Genomic DNA, 27,465 nt, shown 5'->3' on the forward strand with positions numbered 1-27,465 from the left:
AATAATTTTAGTGAGGTTTTTTTAGCTATTTGTCCTTACGAGAGCTGTAGTTAACTGTAGCCAAGGAAAAATACCATCTCTCTTTGTGTTTACTCTTTCAAATAAATGTGTAACAGTGATTTGTTAATATGTCTTACTCTGAAAGTGATTTGACATCAAAAGGGATGAGGCTCACATGGAATTTTTTAGATAGTTTTAAGCTACATTATCTCTCTCATTGCAACTGTAAATTCAGCTCATTCAGGCTTAGAAAGTAATCTGGATTTATAATATGTTGACTTTAGCAGCCCCAGGGTCTTCATAATTGTTTTCTCTTGCTTGTGGAGTAACTTTTTCAGTGTGAACATAACTACCCTTTATGCTCTGCTTGATAGTATATCATAAAGGACAACTTAGTTCATAAGTTTCGGTACTGGGATGCTCTCAAATCAGAGTGTTTTAATTTTGCCTTATCTTTGGCAGGACTGCATTATGATTTATGTGTTTCTAGCCTGCACAAGATGGTTTCAAGTTGGTATGTGGCTGCCTTATCTCCAGAGATTGATAAATTAATTGAGACCAAGTCATGATTTGTCTTTTTAAGTTTGCCCAGGCCAGCCTTTTGCTGACATAGGGTGACATTTCATGCTCTACTGCTCAGCCATCTGGAGTTTTCCATCTCTGGAGCAGAGGTACAGAGCTCATCTCATCACGGTGCATGGGAGCAAATACTTAATGCTTGTTGCTTATCAGCGTCTGCATTCCCTCTAGTTTACGTCCATCTCTCTGAGTAGGATAGTGCATAACACAGAGCTTTGTACTTTCAGCTTGTTAAAAGAAATGTATGACCTTTGAAAGTATGGTATTTACTTAAAAAGCAAAAGCATTTCCCCTGAGCAGTGTGTCATGACTGCTGAATGCAGGTGGATGCTCTGGAAATTTAGCATTCTTTTATTCTGGCCTCAGACAGCTCCAAGTAGGTTCACGTCTCACCTTCACTGAAACCCTCCAGTTCTGTCACTGATGCTGAGTTCTGTTTTCTTGCAGTTCAGGCTTGACTCATCTGAAGGGTAAGAGCATTGCAGTTCTTGTTTTACAGCTGGAAGATGTCAGGCAGGTTATTTGGAGGCCTGTATAGTCATCTGTCAGTGGCTTCAGAACCTGTGACCTTAAATTAGGAAAGAACAGAAAAACTGGGACATCCAGTTGATGTCCCAGTGGTGATGTGGTGGATAGAGAAAAATGAATCTAATATGAATAAAATGGAAGAAGATACTTCGAACAAGATTTATGAACAGATGTTAATTGGACATTACACCAGAATGATAGACTATCAGAGGTGGTATCACAATCAGTTTTCAAAAAGGCAGTTGCATAAAATGTAGTTATTAATCTTCACGTCATTATGTACATTCGCATCAAACTTGTCTTTTGGGGTGTTTTATCTGTTTTGTGAACTGAAAAACCGATACTTTCTGAGATTAAATTACCTAAGGAGAGCACACTTGGCTGTGTTCAACTGGGAATTGGAGTTGTGTGTCAAGGAAGCATATTACTTGTAGGAGAAAATTAGTTTTATATATTCTAAATGTAGGTTAGGCTTACAAGCTAAAATCCACTTCAGGTAGATTTCTTGAGAGACTAGAGTAAAATGTATATGGGACATATCCCATTTAACTCTATGTGGAACATGTGTTACTGTAAATACAGCTTGTTGTACTAAAAACCCATTTAATCTCTGGGCTCTAGAATGGTGGTTAAATAATGGACTAGTGTTAAAATGGGAGAATAAATCCTGCCAGGCACATATTCCAAACAAATCTGCTAGGATATGTAAATGCACAGGCACATACGTGCACGTGCACGTATGCAGTGTTCTGGATTGCTTGTGTTTGTGGCAGCAGCTTGGCATTGCTGAACTTGTAAAGAGAAGAAATGCCAGCACAAGAATAGACATGCTGATCTACAGAACAGCAGGCAAAAGAGTGTCCAGGCCTTTTAATCTCTGTGCAATAATATCAAATGATATTTTCTCTTGACATCAGAACTAAACTTTGAAAATGAAATTACTTTTGGGTTCATAATGCAAAGAAAGGAAATTTTGGGGGAGGAAAGAAAAAAGCTGCTATGTGTGTACTTCAGGAAGTGAGGAAACAAGACTGTGTGTGAGAGAGAACTGTGGCTACTTAATTATTGCTTTTAAGATTATTTTAGAACCTGTGGAAGATGCGGTCATGGTGAGAGCAGTGTGAGTTAAACTGACTGTTGGAAAACTAGAAACAATGCAATTGAGACCTCTGACCCTAAAGAAATAACACAGGCATCCACCTCAGGTCATTGAGATTCAGCTGCTCTTTTAAATTCAGGAACAAAATGGCAACATTTCCATTATTAAAGGAGATCAGTGTTCCCACACAGAGAAGACAACGAAGAGGAAATTTACACCTTTTTCATACATACACACCTAGATTGAAATCTGACAAAAAACTGGCTGAGGTGTGAAGGTCGATGTTTGTCAGCTGATTTAGTGGTTGAAGGACTGACAGCTATGGGGTTTTCTGCAGTCTGTAAACTTAATGTTTTTCTGCATAGCAAAGACTTTTTTCTGATTTGTGATAATATTTGTTGCATGATGGGTTGGATTTTGGTGTTTAGTTGATTTTTTATTTTTTGTCTCTTTTGATTGGTTAGGGTTTTTTGTTGATGGTGGGGCTTTCTTTTGGGTTTTTTGTGTGGTTTTTGAGGGGTTTTTGGTGGGGGGTGGTTTGTGTTTTGGGTTGTTTTGTTTGTGTTTTGGGAATAACCTGCTGGATTGCAGCAAAACCCAACTGCCAGAGTATTTTTCTTGGTGTTTGCCTGGGATCCTGCTGATTGCCGAAGTACTCTTGGATGGTTATTAGTAGTTTCTATGGGGTGTGTATATAAGGATCATGATTTTCTTTGAAGGCAGGACATCTTGAGTGTTCAGGCAGAAATTGATTCTAGCTAGATTTTTAAATGAAAGATGCTAATTCTGGATTACTTTTTTTTTTTTTTTTGTAGTTACTTGATGTTCATTGTTAACAGCTTTTTGTATTTAATGAGATTATAAAACAAGAAGAGTTTCTGAAGGGGCCTATATTCATATAATGACATAACTGCTGCAAAACATCTGCCATAACATTTTACAAAAGTGAGGGCATCTTGATCATCCAGTGAAGACAGTAAAATTACTCACCTTGTATACCAGTGGCATGTTTCATGTCATCAGAATTATGTTTTGCAATATCTTTGTTTCTCAGTGTCTCTGAACTAGACACTAGTGTAAATACTGATGACTCTGTTTAGTCAGAGAAAACAGAAGAGCTTACACCAGTCTGATCTATCTTTATATAACAGGAAAAGTGACCAGATCCCCCTAGAGTACCTTACATTACGTAACAATTTATGTAATTTAGTGTTCCAGAATTAGTCAGCTCACATTATTCCCAGTGAAAAGGAAAGAGAGATTATAAAGGGAGTGAGAGGATTTTATTTGGTATTGGTGTGTTTGTAACTTTTGTCTAAAAAGACAGGCAAAGCTTTCTCTTTGAAAGATGCTCTGAAACACAACTCAAAAACGTATTTTACCCTAGAGTTGTATGTTGATCACTAAAATGTACATCAAGTGGGTGACTCGTACAAGGAACCACTTTTGAACTTCCAATTGCCAGCTCCACAAGCTCCCTCTATGTTCAGAGAGTCAAGCTGAATCTTTTTCCCATACAGTGAGCTTTCCATGAACAATCTCTCTGCTTCAGCTCACTGGAATTTAGTAAATAATTTGCTCATGCCCAAGAAGGAATAGAATTCAACTTAGGCTCTTAGCAATGTTGGCTCTGCAGACATTGCAGGGGTGACTATTACTGACAAATTACTTTCTATGACCAAAAGCAGAAGACACTTACGTTTATAATGCCTAAGACAAGAAATGCTGCAGGATGCACTGACTGTGATGTGGTTTGTGCTGCTACTGTTACCCCAGATAAACAGCCACATCTAAATTTTATATTGTGTTTTTATGCAAGTTTATGTGGTTTAGTTTCTTAAAAAGAAAATTAACTGTAACTATACTGTCTCTGAACACAGAAGAGTGATCTGAAAATAAACCTTGCAGGGAAGCAATTGGGAAGGGCAGAAAGGTTTGAGTTTCTCAATATTTTTGTGTAGTAATCCCTGAGAGTCTTGAGTTCTTGATAATGCATGTGTCTTTCCACTTCCTGATTTTTTTTTTAATTTTAGCTTTACAGCTGGAAAGTAAATACCTTTGTGCTGTTCTTAATGGAGAATGTTTTCCCTTGAGTTTTGACAAATACTAGATTCATAAGTGGTATTCAAAATGTATTTGCATTTTCACTATGTGTTAAAACAAACTTTAAAGCCTAAGAAATTTTGTTTAAAATTGTCTATAAGGATGTTACAATGAAAACCAGACTCACTTCTGAAGCTATAATGCTTGGCTTTGTGTAAAAGCAGCAAGAACATAAACCAAGTATAGATTGTTTTCTTGACAACAAGCTTTTTAAGCTCTTGAAGAGCTATAGCACTTTGCTTTTTTAAGGAGGGGCTTTGATACAGCTGCTACAGATAATTTTGGACAAAGAAAGGTGAAGGAATAGCCAAAAGCTTAAAGGGGCAGGATTTCTTAATAGTAATTTTTTGTGTTCTTGCTGTGCAGTTCTTGGGATACTTTATTGAGGTAATGTGTAAATAACTTGTTCTTTCCAGTAAGAAAAACAGGCAGTATTTGAGAAAAGTTCCTCCCTGAATGGCTGTCAAATGGCAAAGTTGACTGATACCTTTAGGGGACAAGGATGGAAGTTAAAGCTTCTGTAACAGAAGTGCAAGGACAGAGATGAGGGGGCTCCTGAGAAGTAAGGAGTGGGTTGTAAATGCCTGTCACCTAAACCACAAAATTTCTGCAGCTGCCTGTGCCTGCCTGTCTGTTCATCCAGCAGGCAGCAAGGAACATGGAGCAACACCAGAGGGACAGCAGGATCTCCCCAGCTTTCTGGTTCTCAAAAATATTTCTGATGTTCTGTTTCCAAACATGTCAAGGCAGAGGTCAAAGAGGCTCTGAGAGGCTCTCTGTATGGTAATAATAAAGGGATAACTGGATACTTAACTAGCTCCATGGTTAAGATGGAGCTTCTTCATATTCACCCAGATTCTTCATATTAGAATTGAGACCTTTCATGTTGATGCATTTCTTCTTGTCCTTAATTATCGTGATGTAGTATACATCTCTCCATAGGCTAAAACTTTACCACAGTTGAGAAGCACGTGTCAATGTCTGTTCAGGACAGCAGCTGTAGGTGGCTACTCTAATGCCTCTGTCCGTGGAACTTCAGTGAAACCTGGTGAAATAGTGAAGCAAGGTTAAGGCATAGAAACCATGCAGGAAGTCTGGGAAGAAAATAAACTTTTTGCACTTTATGTGCCCTGATCATGGAAGCATGTTTCTGGGTGGTATAGCCTGATCACAGTGGGGCATACGGAACTCTTAAACTAATATGATATGGTTGCAGTTTGGCAGTTGTCATGCTGCTGAGCCAGTGGTTCAAAACCTTCTTTTCATTGGCGTAGGTGCCATAGTCCAGTGAAAACCTGTGTGTAGTAAAGGGTACGTGACACTCAGGTTACAAAACACAGAGTGGTGGTGGTATTATTTTAGCTTAGTTGTTGGTGTTTTTCTTTAATTTAGGAGCAATATGTATCTTCCTACCAAAAATTACTATTCAGTTCTGTATTCATAGCTCTAGTTGTTAGGAAGATGGAGTTGTGTCCTGTCTTTTTAGATATCGCAGGGTTCCATTTGTTGAAGAGCAAAGGGAAAAATATTCACTGTTAATAATCTACACATTATTATGCAGGCAGTTAAAAAATTCCCAGCCTGCAGCTTTTTGGAGAACCTAATTTTGCTCTGTATGTTTATTGTTCTTTCTACTCTTCATTCTGACTTTAACTACCAGTCACTGTAAATCAGCCAAAAGCTGGTGTTGGGTGTATCTTGGTTTTGGTAGAAGCTGACTGCACATGCGGAACTGGGAAGCAGTTGCCCTGAAGTTGCCAGTAACGCATGAACCTGGAGGAATCTGAGAGATCTCCGTGGCAGTGTTGCAATGCCAAAGCTTCCTGTTCAGCAGGAAGAAAGAACCATGCTTTCCTGTTCTTCCTGTTGTAAGAAACTGTTAACACTGGGTTTTATTCTGGCAAGATCACTAGATCTGACACACTGAGAAAGCCACCATATTTCCTGGGTTTCTACAATGAATCCAGCTTCAGAATTGCCAGTATTAGTCTGAAGGAATTGTATGAAATGGTATAATAAATTATGCAAGTAGGATGATAATAAAAGTAAGTAAGATGATAATAAAAAAATCTGCTTTTGCAGGAATAAGTTTATCATTGATAACTTGGTACAAAAAACCTGCAAGTTAAGGAAGGATAGGTATGCCACAGAAATGGATTACTGAGTAGGAAGGTTCTCCTGAATAGTAGGGACAACCAACACTACCTCTAAAAATGATTGTGTGACGTGTTGTTGATACTACTCATGAGTCTAGCAGTAAATTACAAATAATGAATGTACCTGACTTTATCCTTTACAATATCTCTGTGTCTTTGTAGTGCAGCTAATGGAACAGTAAAAAGCTAATTCTGCTACTGCTCCTGAATACTTCTTTTAAACAATGCTGGATTTAGAGGACTAGAATGTGACAAATGAGTTAGGAATATCTGGTATTTTATGACTTGACGAAACCGAAGTAATAATGATTGTTTACACTCAAGACCTTTAGAACTGTAGCGTGCCTCAGCAAGACTACGCAAAAGGGTCTGTACGTGTTTGAAACTGCTTTTGATGGGACACTGGACAAGGCAGTAGAGATTCCTTTGTTTTGCCGAGGAAAGCAGAACACTCCTTGAAAGTGCTTCCTTTTTATGTTCCTTGTTATAGTAAAGTATGTAGGGTTACAGTGCTCAACTAGTTTTCCTGTACAATGGCTTTTTTTCCTCCATTGACTGTCTTCTGAACCAACAGATTTTCAATGGCACACCATGTTGCTCGTCCTTTGCTGCTGTGCTTCTGTTGGAACATGTTAATTAGTTCCTGAACAACTTCCCTTCTCGTTTGGGGGTGTTTGCTGCACCTCAGGCATTGGCTTTTGTGTTGCTGCTCTGTGTCAGATACTACTCTGAATATGTCAAGAGCTGAGCAGAAAGCTAATTTAAGTCTAAGCACAGCTGCTGATTTGAACATTACTTAAGACTTACTGGTAGACTGCTCTTCCAGAGATGCTTCTAGCCATGCTGTGTGTGGGCTTGACATGTGAGCATCCCTAAAATACCTACTGGGCTGTCCCCTGCTAAATTGTCTTGGCTGTTCGTCGTATTATCTTTTTTTAATTTTGTGTATAATTTCACCATTTCTACATTCACTAATGAGGTCACCTTTCAAATGTGTGACTATTTTTCATTGTATGGGAAGAACATAGGAGGCCGTTCCTGCTTCTCTTGTGTAGGTTCTAATTCCTTTTTGCCTTGGTGATTCAAGAGCAAGCAAAGATGGAGTGTCACGTTATAATGTATTTTGGGATACATTTTTTTACAAGATGACTTGCCTGAAATGAACTGGATGAACAGGCAGTCTGTTCCAAGTTTGGGACTTTTACAGGAGCAAGAAGTGGGATGGCCACTGAAGGAAATTTATGATTCCATGCTTATGAATTCTTGTCCTCTATTGCAAAACAGGGTATCTGAGGACATGTGGCAGCACTCATGCTGAGGAGGTAACTGATCAGTATGCCTTTGGAGCAGCAAGGACAACCCTGAGATAATGCTGAGGTCACTCAGGTTACAAATAACTTAGCAAGGACATGCCAATAGGAAGATGACCAGAAAGGTTAGCAGTCATGAGTGTGTCTTATGGACTGAGACACACACAACTCTAATGGGGTTACTTTCCATAAAGAAGGATTTGTACAGAAAATGAGAAAGTATCTACATGTAGAGCAAGTTCATTTTGATAAAGCTTCACTGAGACGTAAGTAACACAGTACACCATTAGAAAACCAGGAAAATATTTAGGTGTTTTGTGGCATATATATATAAACAAATATAAATAAAATATAAATGTTGTAAATAAATTTATAAATCTGTTTATATATGAATATAAACAAATGAGAAGTCGCTGCTGTTATCTGGGCACACTTATGCCAAATTTCTAAGACGATACTCACAGAGGTGTTTAAAAACTCATGAATTCACTCTGTGTGTGTTTGTTGATTCCTGAGGATATTGTGGCTTTGTTTTTGCCTGCAGCATTACTCAAGCTTCCGCTCATTAATCCTACTGCCAAAAAATAAACAGTGCCGTAACTCATGAAAATCCATTGTCTCCCAGTAAGGGAATTACAATGAGGTGCATGAAGAGATTTTCTGAAACTACCATGTGTGCCCTGATTTATTGTCATAGTTAAAGGTGAATCACAATGTGCAGGCTTGTGAGAACATATGGCAGTGCCTGTAGGGATATTACCTTTAGTGCAGTGGATGCTTTAACTAGTTGGTTTGGAGGAAGTGTTAGACTTACTGAGTGGTTTTGTATTGGTGTGACCGAGGATCCTGTGGCTGACAGTGGCTGTTACGTGTTCGAAGGTAATATTTCAGTTTATTTTTTGTTCTTTTGCTTTTCTGCAGTGGAGTTTGATATGTACATATCATTCTGATCTAGAAGATTGTACAGAGTGTACAAAGGAGTTCAGAAAGCTTGTATCTAATGGACCTCATGCAACATGTGTGCTTCCATCTAGATGCAAATGTTTGCAGACATCTGCGTGCAAAGGACATAACAAACCTGTTTATTTTAGTCACCTTGGTCTAGGAAGTCTTGGTACAGCAGGAAAGATAATTTCTTAACAAAACTATTTCAGTACTTGGTGTTCTTAAGGACACCCAAAGCTTTTGCTTGTGTTGTATTTGGGGGAGGTAAAGAGATATTCATTTGCCTGAGCAGGAGGGCTACATGTTGTAATCCTGGCACACGTCCCCTGGAGAACTACAGCTCTCATCATGCCTGATGATCTTTCAAGTACTTCTTGTGTTCTTGTTGGAGAATGTCAGTAAGTGAAAGAGAAGAGAGCTCAATGTGATGCAGTTCATGGCGTGTTCTTATCAAGACTTTGGGATTTGATTTTTGTAAGAAGCTATTAGAAATTTCCAGGAAGTATGTGTGGTGAGTCCTTACATAATTTGTTTAATCTCTGTTTTATGTCATTGTGGTTTTGATTACTGGGGAGAATATACAGCGAAGTCAGTTGCAGCTTGCTCTTCATCACCACCTGAAGCTAGAGACTTGTAATGTAGGACAGATGACAAAACACCTCTGACTGACATCTGGTGCAATGCACCTGCTCAAAACAAAACTAGCTAGGCTTGACTTCTTCAGGGTCAGGACCAGTTCTGTTCTGGGGATCTCAAAAGGATGGATGTTCAAATTCACTGGGATTTTGGGCTGATGTTTGACCACCTACATAATTGTTTATTGTACTTCTTTATTTAATCAGTGTTTTTTATGTTGTAACTTCAGGCTGTCGCTTCTCAAACTGTCACTTTGTGCCTTCAAATCTGTCTGTCTTCTGTAAGCTCTTATTTAGGTAGTGGTAGACCATTAAGGGCAAAAGCAGATGTCTATTTTCTTAAGGGTGAACAAACCCACTAATTCAGTCTCTCTTCCTGTGTCCTGTACAGCAGAGGTTTTGTCACTTATGCGTGTCATAGATCTGGATTGACTCTGAAGGTGCAGTGATAAACTTTGTTTTCCTCTATGCAGGCTGTTAGTAAACACTTGATCCAGGCAACAGCTAACCTACTGGAAGTTACTCAGCTTGGCAACTGTAAGGAGAGAGTTAATGTGTTAAGTTCTGATTTTTGCTGAGATACCACAGTCAGTATCACAGACAAGGGGGCCTACAAAGTCCCTTACTTTTTGCAAGGGCAAGTAGTGACAGAACAAGGGGGAATGGCTTTTTAACTGAAAGAGAGTAGAACTAGATTGGGTGTTAGGAAGAAATTGTTTACTGTGAGCAGAGTGAGGCACTGGAACAACTTGCCTGGGGAAGTTTTTGCTGCCACATCCCTGAAGAGACTTTGAGCAATCTGGTCTAGTGGAAAGTGTTGGGAAGGGAGTTGGAAGTTGTGGGGTAGGAGATGGTCTTTAAGGTCTCTTCCAATCCAGACCATTCTGTGAGTCTGACTTGTTGCTTTCCTCATACTCTACTGTCCTTTTAATTGATTAATTACCTGATAATCTACCATCAGACTTCACAGTCTAAAGAAATTAAAGAAGTATAGTTACTGTAGTAGAAAACCAGTATGATTATTTTAGATGACTGCTTGGAGGTTTTTTATTACTTTTTTTTAGAATTATGTTGAAGTGATATTAAACCACCCAAAGTAATTAAATTGAAATAAAATGAAAGATAAGTAAGTTTGTGAACAAAGAGACAGCCAAGTTGAAAGTTGCAAGTGTCATCTTAAAACTGTACTAATTTGTATTTTGAACAGGACAGTACTTGCTAGCTAATACCAAGGAATAGATTCAGATTTACTGTGTAACTTAAACTTGGTTTAAGCTTGTGGAATGGAACAAGTTCCCTTTGATGTGTGAGCTGAATATATTTCCTAAAAGACCTATTGTCTTTCAGAGTCATTTGACCTAATCTGGCAATTTTTTCCTGTTTATTTAGAAAACATAGGCTACAATTGCCAGTTTTGTCATATGATGACTAACATCATTGTAATATAACAGAATAGTGTGTAAACAAACCAAAAAGCTTTTACTTCAAAAGATTCAAGAAGGTGCTGGATTTGCTAAAAACAAAGGATCTGTTTGAGATAATATGCAATCCAGTTTGATATATAAAGTTATGAAATAGATTAATTTGATGAGAAGTTAAAACATAAAATCTGTCTGGAAGATTTGATGTCAGCTTTGCTGACATTTTAAATTCTTCTGTTTTCCCTTTATTTTGCTTTTTATTATGTATGAATGGAACTTCTAGTTGTTTTGCTGAGGAGTTCACACAATCAGATGCCATCATTCTTTTTTTTTCCCACTTGAGTCAGTCAGGACATGCCATGTGATTTTGCTGTAAAAGCTGAATCCAGTGTGCACTTGATAATCAGGTTATTAGATGCTAGTTGTAACAGCTCCTGTTATTTAACAACTTTGCTCTTTTCAGTCCTTGGTCTCAATTTCTTAACTCCTTTAGTGAGAGAAATCATGACACATCATAAACTTCTGGAAACTTAATGAAACTTAATGATTGTACTGGAGACCTGCTGCTTATCTCTGTTGCTTAAGAGCTGGCATGAAAGCCTGTGCTGGTTTTCTCCTGCTTCTGTTCTGATGAAGCCATAGTTTGTAAGATCCTTAATCAGTCAGGAGTCTTTAAACAATCTACTAAAAACTGCCCACCTAGGAGGCTGAGTAAAATGTGTTTTAGTGAGGGCAGCAGCTTTGGTACCTCACAGTTGGTGGAGATCACAGCATTGGTCAGAACATCATTATGCTGGGCTTGGATATCATATGTTCCTGCTTTAGAACAAATCTTTCACTGAACTGTGGTGTTTTGGAGGCAGTGTCTAGCATTTCAACTTATCTTGCACATTACCTTAGTTGTGCTTCTCCGTGTTTCTTCTGTGTGGGATGTGTTCTGACGCGAAACATTTGAAACTCATGGGTCTACTCTTCCTTATTCAGAGAGTATGTGGGCTCCTACACTTCAAATGGTCATCATCACTTCCTGGTTCAAAAAATTGAATTAAACATTGAAATGTTAAACATATGCTAGTGCTGACTGGAATTTTAACTTTACTCTATATGGTGTCTCTTTAATTTCATCAACTTTTCTGTAGTACTTGGAGATTGCATAAATGATGGACTTTGCAGTGTAAACTCACACACTTAAAGCAGCTGAAAAAAAATATCACAATATTTAGGTGAATATTTGGGGAATGTGCAACCTTTCTTCAAAAATATCATATTGGCTTTATGAGGATCCTATACATCCAGCCATTGGTTTCACAGCATTAGTTTGCTACCTAATGATCAAGTTGGTAGAGTTGGGTGTGTGTTATCTTTCCAGCTCTACATGCATACATGTTTTTGTTGTTTTTAGCATGAATCTATAGATTCGTAATTAGGGTGGAAAGTGTGGAGAAATCTATCTTGAGCACACAGTGCACAAAAACAGATGCAAAGGATACCCTTGCCCCTACAGCCCAGTTACGCAGGGTTCGATGAAAGACACTACAACCTTTTTAAGCAATTTTGATGGCTCAGTATTGGGAACTCAGAGACATCACTCAGACCACAGCTTGTCTTGAGAGACAGACAGACATTCTGCGCTTGAGACTATTTTGGGAGTTGAACAGCATGTGTGTGGGAGAACAGAAAACTACCTCTGCAGGGTGATCTGGTACTTCCTATTCTGAGCATGTACCTAGCCCTTCCTGTGTGTTAGTGTCTGGAGGATCAGATGGGTGCCACAGCACTGGGACTCTTGCTGCTGGTATTCTTCCACAGCAGATGTAAAAAAGTATGAAAGGTCAAAGAGGGAAAATAAAGGATTTCAGTTTCTCCTCTAACCATTCAAATCCTCCATCTTGAAATGGTTGACTATCTTGACTTTGATTAAATCTTTTCCTTAGATTTCTATCTTAGGATTTTTTTTTATCTTTGGCCTGCACTCTTTTGAAGTTTCAGCTGAGTTCTTGAATACAAAGCTGGCAAGCAGCTCTGCTTCAACAGTTCTGTCATTGAAATGTCACTTTGTCCTTGGGGAGCAGATAGGAAACACCTTTCCTGATTGCTGACAAAGAACCCAAAAAGTGAGTTTGCAGATTAAGAGTTAGGGTTTTGCATTGGGCAATCCTGAAATTAGCACTGGAATAAATGGTAACAGAAGTTCTCCAGAAAAGGCTTGCTGTTTGAGGGTTGTTTCTGAAACATTAAACACAATAGGTGTGAGACTCTATATAGAGAGTCTGATAGTTCCTCTTTAATTAGAAAAAAAACAAAAACATAAACGTATCATATCCATATTGTCCTTGATGGTGCACCCATGTAGTGTGGAAACAAAATATAGTGAAAACAAATATAGCAGATAGATACAGAGGAAAGCCAGAAGCATATTCCTTGTTTGCATTTGCCCGTCATAAAAATGACAGTTGTGGTGGCTCTACTGGGATTTATTTTGTTTTAGGTGAGTTTAGGATCTGGATTGGTTTAGTATGGAAAGAGGCATTAGCACTAGATCTCCTGGTGTTACAAAGGGTTGGAAGTTATTATACCTCATCATCTTCAAATTACCATACTGTTACTAAAAATCAAGCTTGCAAAGAAATATCAGTGAGTGAATTGTTTCTTTTTGTATTTGGTGATTTTGTAATGACTGAGCTAGCAATGACTGGTCAGTCCGAAAAATTGACCCTCATGTTGTGGAGACAAGTATAAAAGTTGTGTACCTTTCTAGTGTTTATGAATGCACTGTTACCTTTCTGCTTTTAAAGGAGAAAACTTTTTGGAGGCAGTAAATATTAAGAGATCGTTCTCTGACCACAGAAACCCATTCTGCAAAGCAGCTCTTTATAGCATACAGATGGATCATTCAGTTCTCTGCTCTCCAAGGAAAGTTTCCCAGTAGAGAGTTAGCAAGTAAATTTATTAAGTCTTGAATAAGGCTTCAGAGAGGAATTAAATGTTCTTTTGTTATCATTTGCCAAGTGAGATAAGCCTGTTTTATGATAGTATTCATTTAAAAAAAGTAAAAACTATTTTTTGGCTTAGTGAAGCTGCTGAGCCTGCCAGCCAACAGTAAACATTGTTGACTCCATGAAGGCAATCCTAGCAGGTGAATGGGGTCCACTGAAGCCTCAGATGCTCCTGTCATAATCCACTCAAATCTAGAGTGTTGTTAACACCTTGATCTACACAATCTGCACTCCTTTAATTTTTTAATAGTCTGAAATTAGAGAAGAAACTGATACATGTCTGGAAAATTAATCTTGGAAGCTGATACTTTTACTCTGTATCAGTTGAGGTGCCAAAGCATGGTATGTAGTTTTCTTTTTTCCTGATTATGTATCAAGCCAAAATAATATGTCATGACAAATAATACTGTCTTGCAGAATAAGGAGAAATAATGACAAATTTGAACCAAAGTTCCTCTTCTACAGGTAATTAAAAGACAAGACGAATGTGGTCAACGAAAGGAAGGTGCATCACTTGTCATGGAATGCTTCATATTGGTTTGGATCTGGTTGGAAGCACTTTCCATGAAATTAGACTAGATAGATCATATCAGCATGCTATTTCCTTTCTAATATATTGTACTGTGCCCTACACTTTTTGGAACACAGAAATGTGAAATGACAGAAAAAATGCCTTGAAATGCATGGTATATTAATATAATTTAAGTAATACCCAAATATGGCGTGCGTAATGTATTTTTACTGCGTATGAAATAGGACAAGACTATGTGTATGGAATAGTCATTGAAAATTACAATGTTTGTGTAAATGCTTAAAAGTTGGCTGTAGGAAAGTTATCCTTTTCTTGTGGTAGCTTGATGATACTAACAAGTATTAATAAAAAAAGTCCTCCTCAATAGAAACAGAACTGTGTCTGTGTTAGTTTTAGAGAAGAATGATTAAAACAAGGATTTACTGCTTGTGACTTAAGTACCAAATCTTATTATTTTAAATGTGAGGTGCAAAGATCCCACCTGCCCCGCCACTGATTTGTTGCTTCTGTAGGCGTTGAGGGCAGTGGGTATTCTGTTGCCTGGTTTCTTATGGTTTACTTTACTGAGAGCCTAGGATATAAAAAGCCAGGACAACATACAGATGGATGAAGAACATTTCTCTGTGAAAAAAGAAGGTGGCATATTTTCTTGTTCATAAAGTAGAGATTAATTAAATGGGTAGGCAATAGGAGAAAAGTGCCACATGTGTGAATTTTAACAAAGAACCATTGTTTTCAGAAATTTTGTGTTCACAGTATGGCAGTAACATATCATCCTCTCTGAATTTCTGCAGTTTCCACCATGTATAGCTTTATGCTTAGAGTGCACATTCCTCATCTGACCTGCAGTACCACTTTCATTTGAGGGTTACCTGCTGCAGGTAAAATCCACACAGACTTTTGTAGGGTCCTTTGCCATACTGTGTATCACTTATATGTCTCTTAGACTTGGATTGGCGATATGTTTGTAGCAGCTATCTCAAAAATTCTGGTGTAGAATCAGTAGAACGTGCTCTTCTGGAGCTTAACAGATTCCTTCTCTTTTGATACCCAGCATATGTAGGCACTTGACTTTGGTATATCTTTATATGAGATTGAGGTTGACATCCCTTGGAACTTCAGCTTCTAGCAGGAAAATAATTGTCAGCCTAAGAGCTAAGTGATACCACTTAGATTTTTTTTTTTTTTTTTAAATGTTTGAGACCTTGGTGTTACCCTCCATGTGTTAGTTTTGTTGTTGTTGTTTTTGTTTGTGGGGGGGGTTTTGGGTTTTTTTTGGGAGGATCTCCTATGAAGAGCAGAGAGGGGTACATAACTGTGCAAAGGAGAAAAAATTCCAAAACCTGTGTTTTTCATACAGGCTGAAAGTTTGCTTTATTCAGAAGTGTTGCCATCACTTGTGAAATGGCTTGAGCTAAAGAAGTGCAGCCTGACCTCTGGGTAAAATCTGGAGATAGTGAAAAAAGATCACTTCTTCCCTGAAAGCCAAAAATAGAGGGAAGTAAAAAGGAAATTTTACATACTTCTGAACCCATCAGTAGCAATTGTGTGTTTAAAGAAACAAATTACACTTTTGAATTTCTTTGGAACTATGAAAAACAGTGTTTCAATTATATGTTTGTGGCTTTCCTGAAGGGCAGGTTGAATACATGGTATAATTAGTTTAACTTTTCAGGCAAAAGTTTAAAATTGTTTAAAATGTCAAGAAACTTGCAGGGTTAAAGTATTTTGTGTGATGCAATTATTGGCAGCTTTCTGATTTCTGGTGTTTCAAGGGAAATGCTATCTAGTGTGGGTGCAAAGCGTCACTCGTGGGTTAAAAATAGAAGAGATCAGTTTTGCCTTCATTTCTATGGTAACTGAAATGTCTGTTTCATTGCATCCAGTACACTTTCAAACCAGTGCTTATTCGATGGGTCCTCAGACTACTTCCATTCCTCTCAGACATTTAACACACAAAACTGCATCTCTTCTGCTTCTGTTTCAAGATCAGTTTTGCTTCTCATGGTGTAAAGATGACCTTGTATGTACTCACAATCCAAATTCTGCAGCTTTTTGTGAAGGGGGCAAACTGAGTAAAGCCATTAAATGATGGCATTTCATATTCCACTTCCAGGATCCTTTTACAGCTCTTTTCGTCTCATCTTTGTTGTGCTCCTTGTCAACCCCCGCCCTCTCTGTAAAAGAGGAAATGCTTTAGGACAAGGCAAAGGGAAAAAAAAATACATCAATATAGATTTTAAATTTTTTTGTCCATTGATACCAAATGTTTCAGTAACTTGACCTAAACTATCAGGAAAGCTAACAGTCAAGTTAGGTAATTTTAATATGAACCTTCTGATTCCCTCCTGCTAGGGAAAAAATCCAAAGGAACACAGGTACAGGACACAGGACTCATTGCAGTTAGGCTGACAGAGTTGGGGCATATATTTGTTCTGTCAGAAACATCTTGAAAACAAAGCTTTAGGTGCTACAAATACTCAGGTGTGTGTATGTTGAAGTTCTTTGCACTAGCATCATAAACATTCACTTGTTTTATAGATGACCTTTATAGTCACATCTCATTACTACTCATTACTAGGTTAGTGTTGTGTAAATATATTCTAAGGGTAATTATTTATGGTATGATACCAAGCAGTTTGAGGTATGGATGATGCCTAGTGGGATTAAATTTTGCTGAGTTCTGTCAGCATTTTTTATTTCTTTTGAACACAAAGTATTTCATATGTCTTCCCGTCCTGAAAGTCATCGTGATTATCTCAGCTGGTCAGCCACATCTTCTGTGGCCCTGGTGAAGACAGGGGCCATTTCCCAAGCGCAATACTTTTAACTCCCAGAACACAACCAAAACCAGTTCTTCACCACAACAAATCAGTCACGCAAGGAGGCTTGTGAGTTGCACTAGGAGCAAGCATGGAAAGCCACAGATGACACGCAGAGGGAAATCAGCATGACCGTACATTTAATTTGTTCCTAAGTAGGAGATTAATGTGCTGCTTCTCAGCTTCTTTCAAATTAAATTTACCGAAGAATCAGTCTTGTGTATTAATTCTTGCTGTTTATAAAACAGTGGTATTTCATGTATTCTTACAGGTACAGGACCTCAGAAAGTACAAATTAAAAACAAAATCCTGGCAAAGCTAATATTTATTTTTAAACTGTAAAAGCTTTCTAACCTTTCCAGGCAGGTTCCCCTACTGCTTTCTCCTGTGTTACATTCCTCATAAAGATGGTTTCTTACAGTGCTCCCCATGTCCCTTTACACATTCTAATTTGTCATTTTGGTTCTGGCTGAGGCCATGCCTACAGGAGCAGCACATTCTAGTAGGAGAGCAGAGCACTTGCTGCTGGGGAGCCATGATGTGCATGTCTTGTGATCTGCTCCAGATTGGCTCACCTGGTTCATTGCCCTCAATGTCTGTTAGCAATGGGAGGGCATCAGTTAGTCTTCCAGTTAAGCATCATGCAAAAAAAAGTCTCCTTTGTACACTCCATAGTTAGTCTGAAATTAAAATTGAATGATGGTAAGTGGGAACTGGTAAAGTTGCTTCAAAAGCCTTCTCATGATCCAGGCTACAACAGCAATGTAAATGCAAGCTGGGTACTCCAGCAGGAGAAAAAAAATAAACCAACCAATTTTTTGTTTGCTTTCACAGTGAACTATTTTGCGGTCCCAATATAGCGCAGCATTTAAATTCTATTCCATTGCTTCATGGAGCTCACATCAGTGGGCACATGTCAGGGGGTAACAGGCTGATGGCTTCTGATAAGGAACTCACTTAAGATAAGAGACAGAGTTTGGTGGCAGTGCAGTTTAACTAGTGGTTACTGGTTGACTAGCTGATAATTAGTGGAGAATCATTTACAGTCATTCACAAGATCCAGCGCTCTGTTACTGGCATGCCAGTGATCTTAGCAACCAGTTAAGGAGTAAAATAAGTTATGTTGCACAAAAAAAGGTTTAATTGTCTGCAAAAATTCATGAACAAGAAAAGAAAAATCTAAAATCTTTGGGTTTGTCCACATCTTCTCTATATCAAAGCTCTACTAAAATGAAGAAATCATGGGTGAATGGTTTAGATAGATAAATTTGGCTACTTTTTTTTTAAAAGGGGAGAGGGGCAACTGCTGCAGCTATGAAACAATTTTAAGTATTTTAATTGGAGTATTGTGTTTTCTTACAGCTCTCTAGTTCATCTTTCTTTGTCAACATTACAGCATACTGCAGTACTAGATGGTGTAAATACAACAATTTTTTATAGCTGGAGTGTTTTATTTGATTGATTTTGTCAAATTCATTGGAATTAAAGAATTCACTAATAGTTTTGGCATAGATCAGGTCATTGTAGTTAGTAGTTTCTACAGAATTTTATGTGTTCTTCCTCATCCCAGCTTCTAATATGATGCAAGAGTGTACTGAAACCTGCTGAAATCTGTTTTTTGTAATAGGGAAAAGTTTCAGGACAGGATTAAATGTGTTTTGTGCTTGCTGGCTAAACCCTGTGATTGTTCTCATAGTTGTGGGCTCTGATTCATAAAGATTTCATCTGTAGCTATATTTTAATAGTAGCTAGCCCACTCAAGGTGTGTACCTTCATGTCTTGAGCCTGTGTGGTCTTACAGTCTCACTGCTAATTAGAAATAGAGATTAAAAATGAGACTGAGTGAACTTTCAAGATAATGGGAAAGTTTCACTTGAGCTCAAGTAGTTTCTTAGCTGTTAAACTATTTTGTCCAATACACCTTAGACTGAGATATTGTACTCTGTTTCATGGCTATGTTTTCCCCCCTCAAGTACAGGCATTTTCCAGAGTATGGGCATATGATGACTACACACTGCATTAATTGCTCTGTGTAAGCTCCCTGGCTCTGGCCTAAGAAATGAGGACTGGGTTTTCTTCTTTTTCTCCTTATGTGACGCTTAGCTGGAGGCAGGCAACCAAAGTGGCTTTAATTAGAGAAAGTCTTCACTGCCTCTAATTTTGTTACTTGCATGTTATTAGATTACTAAAAAATGAAGCTGTGACTCTGACAAATGGGAAGCAGAGGTTAAGCAATTCTTGCCTTCTGTCGCACGATATGGGAGTCAGAAGAGTCCCTAAGCTGACATTTTGCATTAATAGTCCCACTGCAGCATTCAGTCGAGAATCGTGCAGACTGGAAGTTCTCTTGAGTATATGTGATTCAGAGATCAGTAAAGATGTGTCTGTGACTAGCCCTGATCAAACTCAAGGCACTGTTCTGAACATAGCCGTGAAGTACACTACAAATAGTGACATTATGGCATGCAAATCAGAAATTCCTTAAATTAGTGGTTTCATAGACTATTATAACATGCTTGGATCCTTAATTCTTGTTTTGAATGACTAAATCTCAAATACGATCTTTCTCACTGTGATTTAAATACAAAAATAGGCAGAAGTTACTGTATGAAGCACTGCAAATACCAGATAGTGAATGTGGAATTTTGTAAGGTTATTTACAAATATTTTGCTGGCCTAAATGTTAGGAATGGTATCTGTACTTGTCTGATGATTGGCTATTCATCCTCCAGGTAAAAAGGGCAGTAATACCAGTTACTGTCTTGGTTAACCTCAGTATTTGGTCTCTGTTTTTGAACACTTGTAGTGTATGCAATATCCTTCCTATAGATGTTTCTGCATTTATGACACATGCTCTTTTTGCCTTTCCAATGAATCTCACATGTTTTCTTTACCTTCCTTTCAGAAAAGACGACGGCGGATTGATCGAAGTATGATTGGGGAGCCAACAAACTTTGTTCACACTGCTCACGTAGGATCAGGAGACCTATTCAGCGGAATGAACTCAGTAAGCATGAGTAGATGAACATCATTTCATATTAGACAGAATTCAGGAGCACTGCACATGTATACTTCAGCTGAAGCAATGAGTCTTTCAACTATAAGAAAGAATCTGTATGAAATTGGGGAATGACCTGATAGCATTTTAATTCCAAGTCCTGAATCCTTGCATTCAAGAATATAGAATACAATTTTTAAAATTTCTATATTTATTAATAAATTTTGTTTTAGATACTGTATAAATGATATAGAACACTTTTTAAATTAAGAATTCATTCTGATTACATGTATGAACCAAAATAGATCTATACATGAAAGTATACTCTGGTATTATACTGAAAACTTACAGTCTTATAGTTGACCAGATTTCATACCTTAAATGCCTCAAGTTTTAAATATAGTTCACGTAAAACTCTAGCTAACCTCGGTTTATGGTACACAGAAGTTTATTTTTGGGTGTTCTTGTTGAGCTTTGTCTATATCTGTAGCCTTGTTTTCAGTGTGAATTATTTCCAGGGCAAGCAATGTCACAGGTAAGGTTTTGTGGCTTCCTGTAGACAATAGGAGCAATAAGTATTTTTATCTCTCTGAAAGTGAAAAAACAAGGCTAAGATATAGGTAATGAAAATGAGCTTATGGAAATAGATTTCTCTTGTACAACTTATGGAAATAGATTTCTCTTGTACAACTTCAAATTTCTGTGAAATGTCAATCTGTTTCTAAGGTCAGTAAAATAAAATACAGAAGATGGTTGCGTGTAGATAATGATGAAAAATACTTCTTGAGTTTAATGATCATTTTTAAAGGAAAACATTTGGAAATGAAAAATACTTGTTGACAAAGAAGAAAAATCTCTGTCAGAGGTATAAGAATAGAAAGCAGAGCTAAAAAAGAGAGTTTTCATGTAGGCAAGGGTGGTCATTTGTAGTTTCAACTGGTTTAAGTTGGTCTTATTGAGATCAGACAAAAACTTTTGTAACTCAGCATGTAATGGGGAAGAGCAAAGCTAGAAAATTTGACATCAAAAAATACACTACATTTTCCCAGAAACAACATAGTGGACTGGAAATGATTTGTACTAAAACCTCTGTAAGTAAGTTAAATGGCCAAACACAGATTCAACTTGATAAAATTTAGTTAAAGCCAATTACTTATTTAATGCAATATATTACATGGATATTTAAAGCCAGTGTAAATTGAAATAATAAGCTGATAATAAGGGGAGCAGCTTGTTTGATTTTTTTTTAAAAGCATGGCTTTTGCTTTTTAAATATTTGTTGTTTCTCCTGTGGGAACCTTCCTCAATCTCATAGCTCAGCTGCCTCATGTAAAGTATGTGTAGATTGCCTGAGGCTTTGGTTTTTTTATCTTACACTTTCTGCCTGTTTGCCCTCATCTTTGTCTTGCATAATACCCAATTTATCTCCAGATAGTAGGTAATCATTATTGTCTCTCTGCATAAACTTTAACATTTTGAATACTTGTAAGTTTTTTTTTTTTTTTTTTTTTTTTTTTTTTTTTTTCCTTCCATTTAGATAATGTGCTGCATCAGTGACCAGAGAGATTTTTCTGATCCTAGATAGGAAATATCTGTATGTAAAAAAAATAATCATTCCCACTTCCCCTGCTTCAGAAGCTCAAATCTCTACTTTTTCACATTGCGTATTTTCTGCCTCTTCTGTGATGGTCTCCACATTCATTCTTCGCAGTGTAAATTCCAAGATTACAGTGTCAACCTTCACATGTTTTTCTGCTGCATATTTTCCTTTGTAGTATGGGCATAATATTCCTTCAGGAACTTTGTTGTACCTTCTTTTCTAAATAGCTTTGATCAATACCTACAATTTAATTACTTTTTCCCATTTAAATTTGGCATTTTATTCACCTTCTGACTGCCCCGTGTCTTTTTTTCATCAGCATTATTCTTTGTTATATAGTCTTACGATTCTGACTGAATAGTTTTCTCACTATTCAGAATATTTCTGAAATATTTTACTTTTTTGTTTGCCTTCTCTGTAGAGTGCCTTGCTCCTTTGTCAAAGGTGCACTTAAACAGCAGGAGCGCTTTCTGCTCTGTTACTTTTTCATTCCCATCCCTTTTTTCCGTATTTTGCTTTCATATTGAATGGTGAAATCTCTTTCTTCTCCTGCTTCTTATTCTTCAGTTTAGTCTTTGATTTAATGTATTGCATGTAGTTTCCTGTTGTTTCCTTTCTCAAGGTCTGTCTGTGCTATTTCCTAATTCTGAAATGGAGGGAAAGAAAAGGAAAGAAGGAAATTTAATGAGATAAATAAACTGTTGTGCTGCTTGCATGATCCTTAGTTGGTATGGTCCTCTTTCCCTTCCACAGTATGTAAATCCTTAAATTCCATCTAAATTAGACACAAGAGAGAAGAACCTTGATGTTCAAGGTATCATCAAAGTAAGGCAATAGCATCTTTGGGAAAGAAGAAAAATTGCTTTTCACAGTCCTCGTTCTTGTTGCTCAAACAGCTTCAAAAGGAGGATGCTTCGTAAAGAATGCCATCTTGTAAGCCTACCAATGTTAGACCTTTTTACTCATCGATTTTAAGATTGTATGTCTCCTCCAAAAGTTTTCATATACAAAATAACTGCTGAACTGCTAATGCAGACTAGTTTCATTTGTTACGTTGTTACGTTCTGTTTCAGGGGCAACAGTCTCTGCATTTGAGACTGATACTTCCTCATCTCCTAACACAAACATTTATGTGTGTGACTCGGGAACTGGAGAAATTATTCTAACCTTTAGAAATACTCATTAAAATTTACACTTAGGCCTTGCAATTTGTATTGATTTGCTGCCCTCCAAAATTTTCAAGTCTTGTAAGCAAGCTGTCAGGCTCTGAAAGGTGATTTGGCCTGGAGGTTTTTCTAGTTCTTTTTCACTGCAGTCAGAGTTCATTCAGATGAAATTACCAGAATCATTTTTCACTGCAGTCAGAGTTCATTCAGATGAAATTACTGGAGTCCTAAAGTCACTCTTATGAATACATTTACATGTAAATTAATTATTTTCTGAGGAAAAAAATATGAAATTCAAACTTTATTTGTTTCAACAGGTGACAGAGCATGCTGATACACTTGGTAAAATGTGGAAGTTCTTAAATACATCCCAAAACACTTCTGCACACTTTCTTACTGAGTTTGTAGTCTTTGATGTCAGATGCACTATAAAATTGGCTCTGAACACTTTTCCCTGAAGAAAAATCAGATGGTAATATTGCTTTGCTGTGGCTGTATCACTTATTTTAGCAAAAGGCTGAGGTATAAAATGGTTTTACATTGCACCACTTAAATACATAAAACTGCAATCTTGTGCATAGCATTGCAATATGCCATACTGTTGAAGATAAAGATCAAAAAAACAGGCTTTTTTGTCTCATAGGTTTGAAAAACTGTGTGGAAGAATGAGTTTGCTGATTCATTTTGTACATTTGCATGTGTTTAGCTTGCTCTGGAAAAAAAATGTACTTCTTTTGTCTTTATAGACAGGGCAAATGTCGTGCAAGCTGCTTGGAAAAATTCCTCCTGTACTGTTCTAATGCAGCTTTCCAGTGATGTTTTTAGGTCTCCGTGAAGGAGGAGCATAGATGAAATAATTGCAAGTGGTGCCCTGCAGGCATAGCCTTGAATGAATGTTATTTTCCGCTCATTGTGTAGCTGTTGTGTGTGCTCTGGGATGCAGAGAAAAAGGGGCCAAACCTTTAAGATTGTAGTCGTCTTCCTGCAGGCACTTGGACATGACGATTTTGACTCATGCAACACAAGCAGGAAAGAGCTATGGGTTCCCTTTCTGTTTGGTGATAGAGGCAGTGAAAGTCAGAGCAAGATGTGCATGTCTTGGAAGCAGGGAGCATGAAGGGTGGCTCTTTATGTATTTATTTGCATCAGGCTAAAAATACCTTCTATGTTCAGGGAAGTACAGATGGACTGTGATTTAAATAAAAAATGCCCTGCCATTTAAAGGAACAGTAGCAATTAAGGAAAGCATTGTATGGTGTTACATAAATAGATAAATGAAAAGAATTCCACAAACCAAAAGGTCCTTTCTGATTCAGAAAATCCTGGTTTAGACCTGTTTTAATGATCTGAAATTAGCCATACAGATATTTGTGAGTTGTCTATTGTGCTTTTTACATAATGATGTTAACTTCTCTGGTTCATCATACTTGTCAAAGAACATTTTCCATATAACAAGATAAATTACAGTTTGTCATGTGAAGTTGATGCCAGTAAGAGATTTGATTTTTTTAACTTTTTGATTAATCAAGTGGATCAGTGAAACCCTGAATCAGCCAGTTCTCTTTGGGAGAGAGAAAAAGCTTTTGCCTCAGCACCAGTTCTTTGATCTCTTCTGCTGAGCTACATGCCAAAGTGGAAATTTCAGCAAGCCTTGGATGCACATGTCTTTATGCAAAAGTAATGCAGCTTTACTGGTAATAAAGGAGCACTTGAAAATTAAATCTAAGGAAGAAATAAGATTAGAGGCAAGAAGATGCCACAGCTCACTGTCTTTCTTCTTTCCTCTGCCCCCCTTTTCCCTTCTATCTCCAGGTCAGCTCAATTCAGAACCAGATGCAATCCAAGGGAGGCTATGGAGGTGGCATGTCTGCAAATGTTCAAATGCAGCTCGTAGATACGAAAGCAGGATAACCTTGGGGATAACTTTAAAGTGAGTATTGCACTCTGCTTTTTATGCACTGTTAGAGCAGTAAGAAGAACAATCATACTGCTTCATAATAACTTGCCTATAAAAATCTGTGTCTTTATGATGACAAACTTTAAAATCCATTTCTGAGTAAAAATACAGATATCATGTAAGAAAGTTAATTTTTCACACAATGGACAGGAGATTGTTCTGACTGTACCAGTCTGTCCTTAAGCATATTTTAACTGATTATATTGTAGAGTAATCTTTGCAGGTGAAATTAGTTGTTAAACAAATCTCAGACGAATTCTGTGATTTGATTATGGTGTCATTTTTGCAATGGTTCCATAAGAATTATGGTGCTAAATGAACGTGTAGCAGTGTTACATCTGGAAAATGGTCACTCAGAAGGCTCAAAACTTGGTTTAATGCTTGTTTTCTGTCCTTCAGGTTTGTGTGAGTTCCTGTATCTTCTTTCCTGTGTCCTCCCTTTTGCCTTGGTGACTGCTTTCTGTGCTTATGACAAGAGAAGTGATGGCTCATTGTTCACCCTTCGTGATTAGTCCAGTGAGAAGTTGCTGTTTTGCTCTGATGATGCCATTTATCAGATTGGTCCGACTGTGCCTTTCAGTGGCATGCACGCATTGGCCTCTACCAGTATCATGGACATAGAGCTGTTTAGGATTGATTGTCACTTTTTGTTTGTCTTAAGGCAAGTTAAAGCACCAACCTTAGCTTTCCTCATTCCTCAGAAATACTAATGCACAACATTCTGTTGCTTTTTAGTCTTTTAATCTTTTCTCCATTTAAGCAGTTTAGAAATGAATGAGTTTCCACTAATGTTTTCAATCACCTAATGTTCACCCATTTTTGAAAGGTCTGAGACCTTCAAGCACAAATAATTATTTCATACAAAATCAACAGAGTAGATGACCGCATGCTTTGTGAGGTTGCTTTGTATGGTGGCCTGGTTGGTGCTAAAAGAAAAAAAATTGCTTATTGCAGATGTGAAAAATTTTGCTGTGGCACCAAGTCATGCCTGTTTCTGAAAAAGGACTTGTAACTTAGCTGCTTCAGAGTTATGTCTTTATTTTAGTTTTTATCCAATTGATCTTGAAATAATAAAGAGAGAGCTTGCATTCATGAGGCATTTGTTGTAAATGTTCAGTATATTTATTTTGAAAGAGCTGACCTTGAGACTGTAAACCAGTGTAGTACCGTATCCTAAGTGTTGTGGAATCGCTTTAGTCTATTTAAACAGAAGAGAAACATGTTTGGCTGCTTCTTTTTCTTTCTACAATTCTTCTTAATTTTAAGCTGTATGGTCATTTCCAGTAGCAGCATGTCAGACTGCCTGCAATATTGGCTGAAAAGTTTAGTAGACCTTTCTAAGTAGTTGGCAGATTCTGTGTACTAAATATTTAGGGGCCATGGAAGTTGCTAAGAGCAACATACTAATCTGGCAGAACAGGTGCCAATGAAAACAACATACAGGGTGACTTTTTACTAAGTCAGTAAAATGCCTTTTGCTCAGGTTCCAAAGCATGTTTCTTTCACATGTTGTGAAACTGCATTTTGATATTGCACTGTTTTCAGATTATCTCTATAAATGGTCCCTTTTTTTGCTCCTTGCAGGTGGTTTTAGAGAAGTCAGTTGTTTGAGGCCTGGTTACATTCAATTTGTATGTGGAAAAAAAAAACCAATCAAACCATCCAAACAAATAAGGCATAACTGAGCCTAATCAAATCAATTTTTATATGCAAATACACATGTAGACTGTTGTCATAAATGATTCTTAATTCTATTTCTATACTTTCCCTGATTTCACATTGCAACAAGTATCTGGTTGATTTAAATATGTATGAACCTACCTAATCTTCCCTCTCTGTTCATAAACAGCACATAAAATACACAGCCATGGAGGCAGTTTGCCTTCCCTAAGTAGTATTTCAGTGGTAGATGTTACTTACCTGGTTGAATAGTTCAAATTAGGTTGGATAGTGTTCACTGATAAAGATACTGATTCCTGATGAGATGTTCAGTTGTCTGGGTGCATAAACACATGGCAGTGCAGTGATACATTTTTTTTAGGGGATAGCATTTCCAATGCCACTTTAACAATGACTCTTAAATATACTACAAAACTATTACAAAATTATTTGATCTTTATTATTGGTAATAGCAGCTTAAAATTGCTTGCCAAACCTATCTTGCACTTGCCAAAATGTTTTCAGCTCAATAGCCAGGAAGAAAAATTGACATATTTTTATAACAGACATACTTTTTTTGTACATTGTGTTCATTCTTGAATAAAGTCAGTTCAGTGTTGGCTTGTAGATATTAAAAGGAAAGTATTGACTTTGATTCAATAAATGTTTTCTTTCAGTTGGTGGCCTACCCTTTTTCTTTCCCGTAAATCATATTTGCATTAAAAAAGCACTTGCATCTTACAAACAAATTTGTGGTGAAAAGAGTAACCTATTATTGTCAATAAATAATTTGCAGGCTTGAGGTTTTTTTCATGTCACTTGACCCTTTTGTTGCCAAATGGATTAAACCATAATTTTACCAGTATTATTGTTGCATTGATTTAACATGTATGCCAGGGACATCTACAAGGAAGGGAGAGTTCATTAAAAAAAGATTAAAAATCTTTCCTTTTGACTGC

General features: G+C 37.3%; 1 protein-coding gene across 5 annotated transcripts in view; it reads left to right on the top strand.

Annotated features, from left to right (window-relative positions):
- Positions 1-27,182, top strand: part of CDC42SE2 (CDC42 small effector 2) — an 83,800-nt gene extending 56,618 nt beyond the window's left edge. For all 5 annotated transcript variants that reach the window (XM_085043629.1, XM_085043630.1, XM_085043627.1 and 2 more), the window contains 3 exons: positions 20,032-20,133; positions 24,703-24,820; positions 25,247-27,182. In XM_085043629.1, the coding sequence (XP_084899755.1) occupies positions 20,032-20,133; positions 24,703-24,801 (201 nt within the window). In that variant the 3' untranslated portion in view covers positions 24,802-24,820; positions 25,247-27,182. The remainder of the gene's footprint in view (positions 1-20,031; positions 20,134-24,702; positions 24,821-25,246) is intronic.
- Positions 27,183-27,465: the final 283 nt, after the last annotated feature.

This window comes from Lichenostomus cassidix, chromosome Z, assembly GCF_008360975.1.
Source record: "Lichenostomus cassidix isolate B80296 chromosome Z, HeHo_3.0, whole genome shotgun sequence".
Lineage (NCBI taxonomy): Eukaryota > Metazoa > Chordata > Aves > Passeriformes > Meliphagidae > Lichenostomus > Lichenostomus cassidix.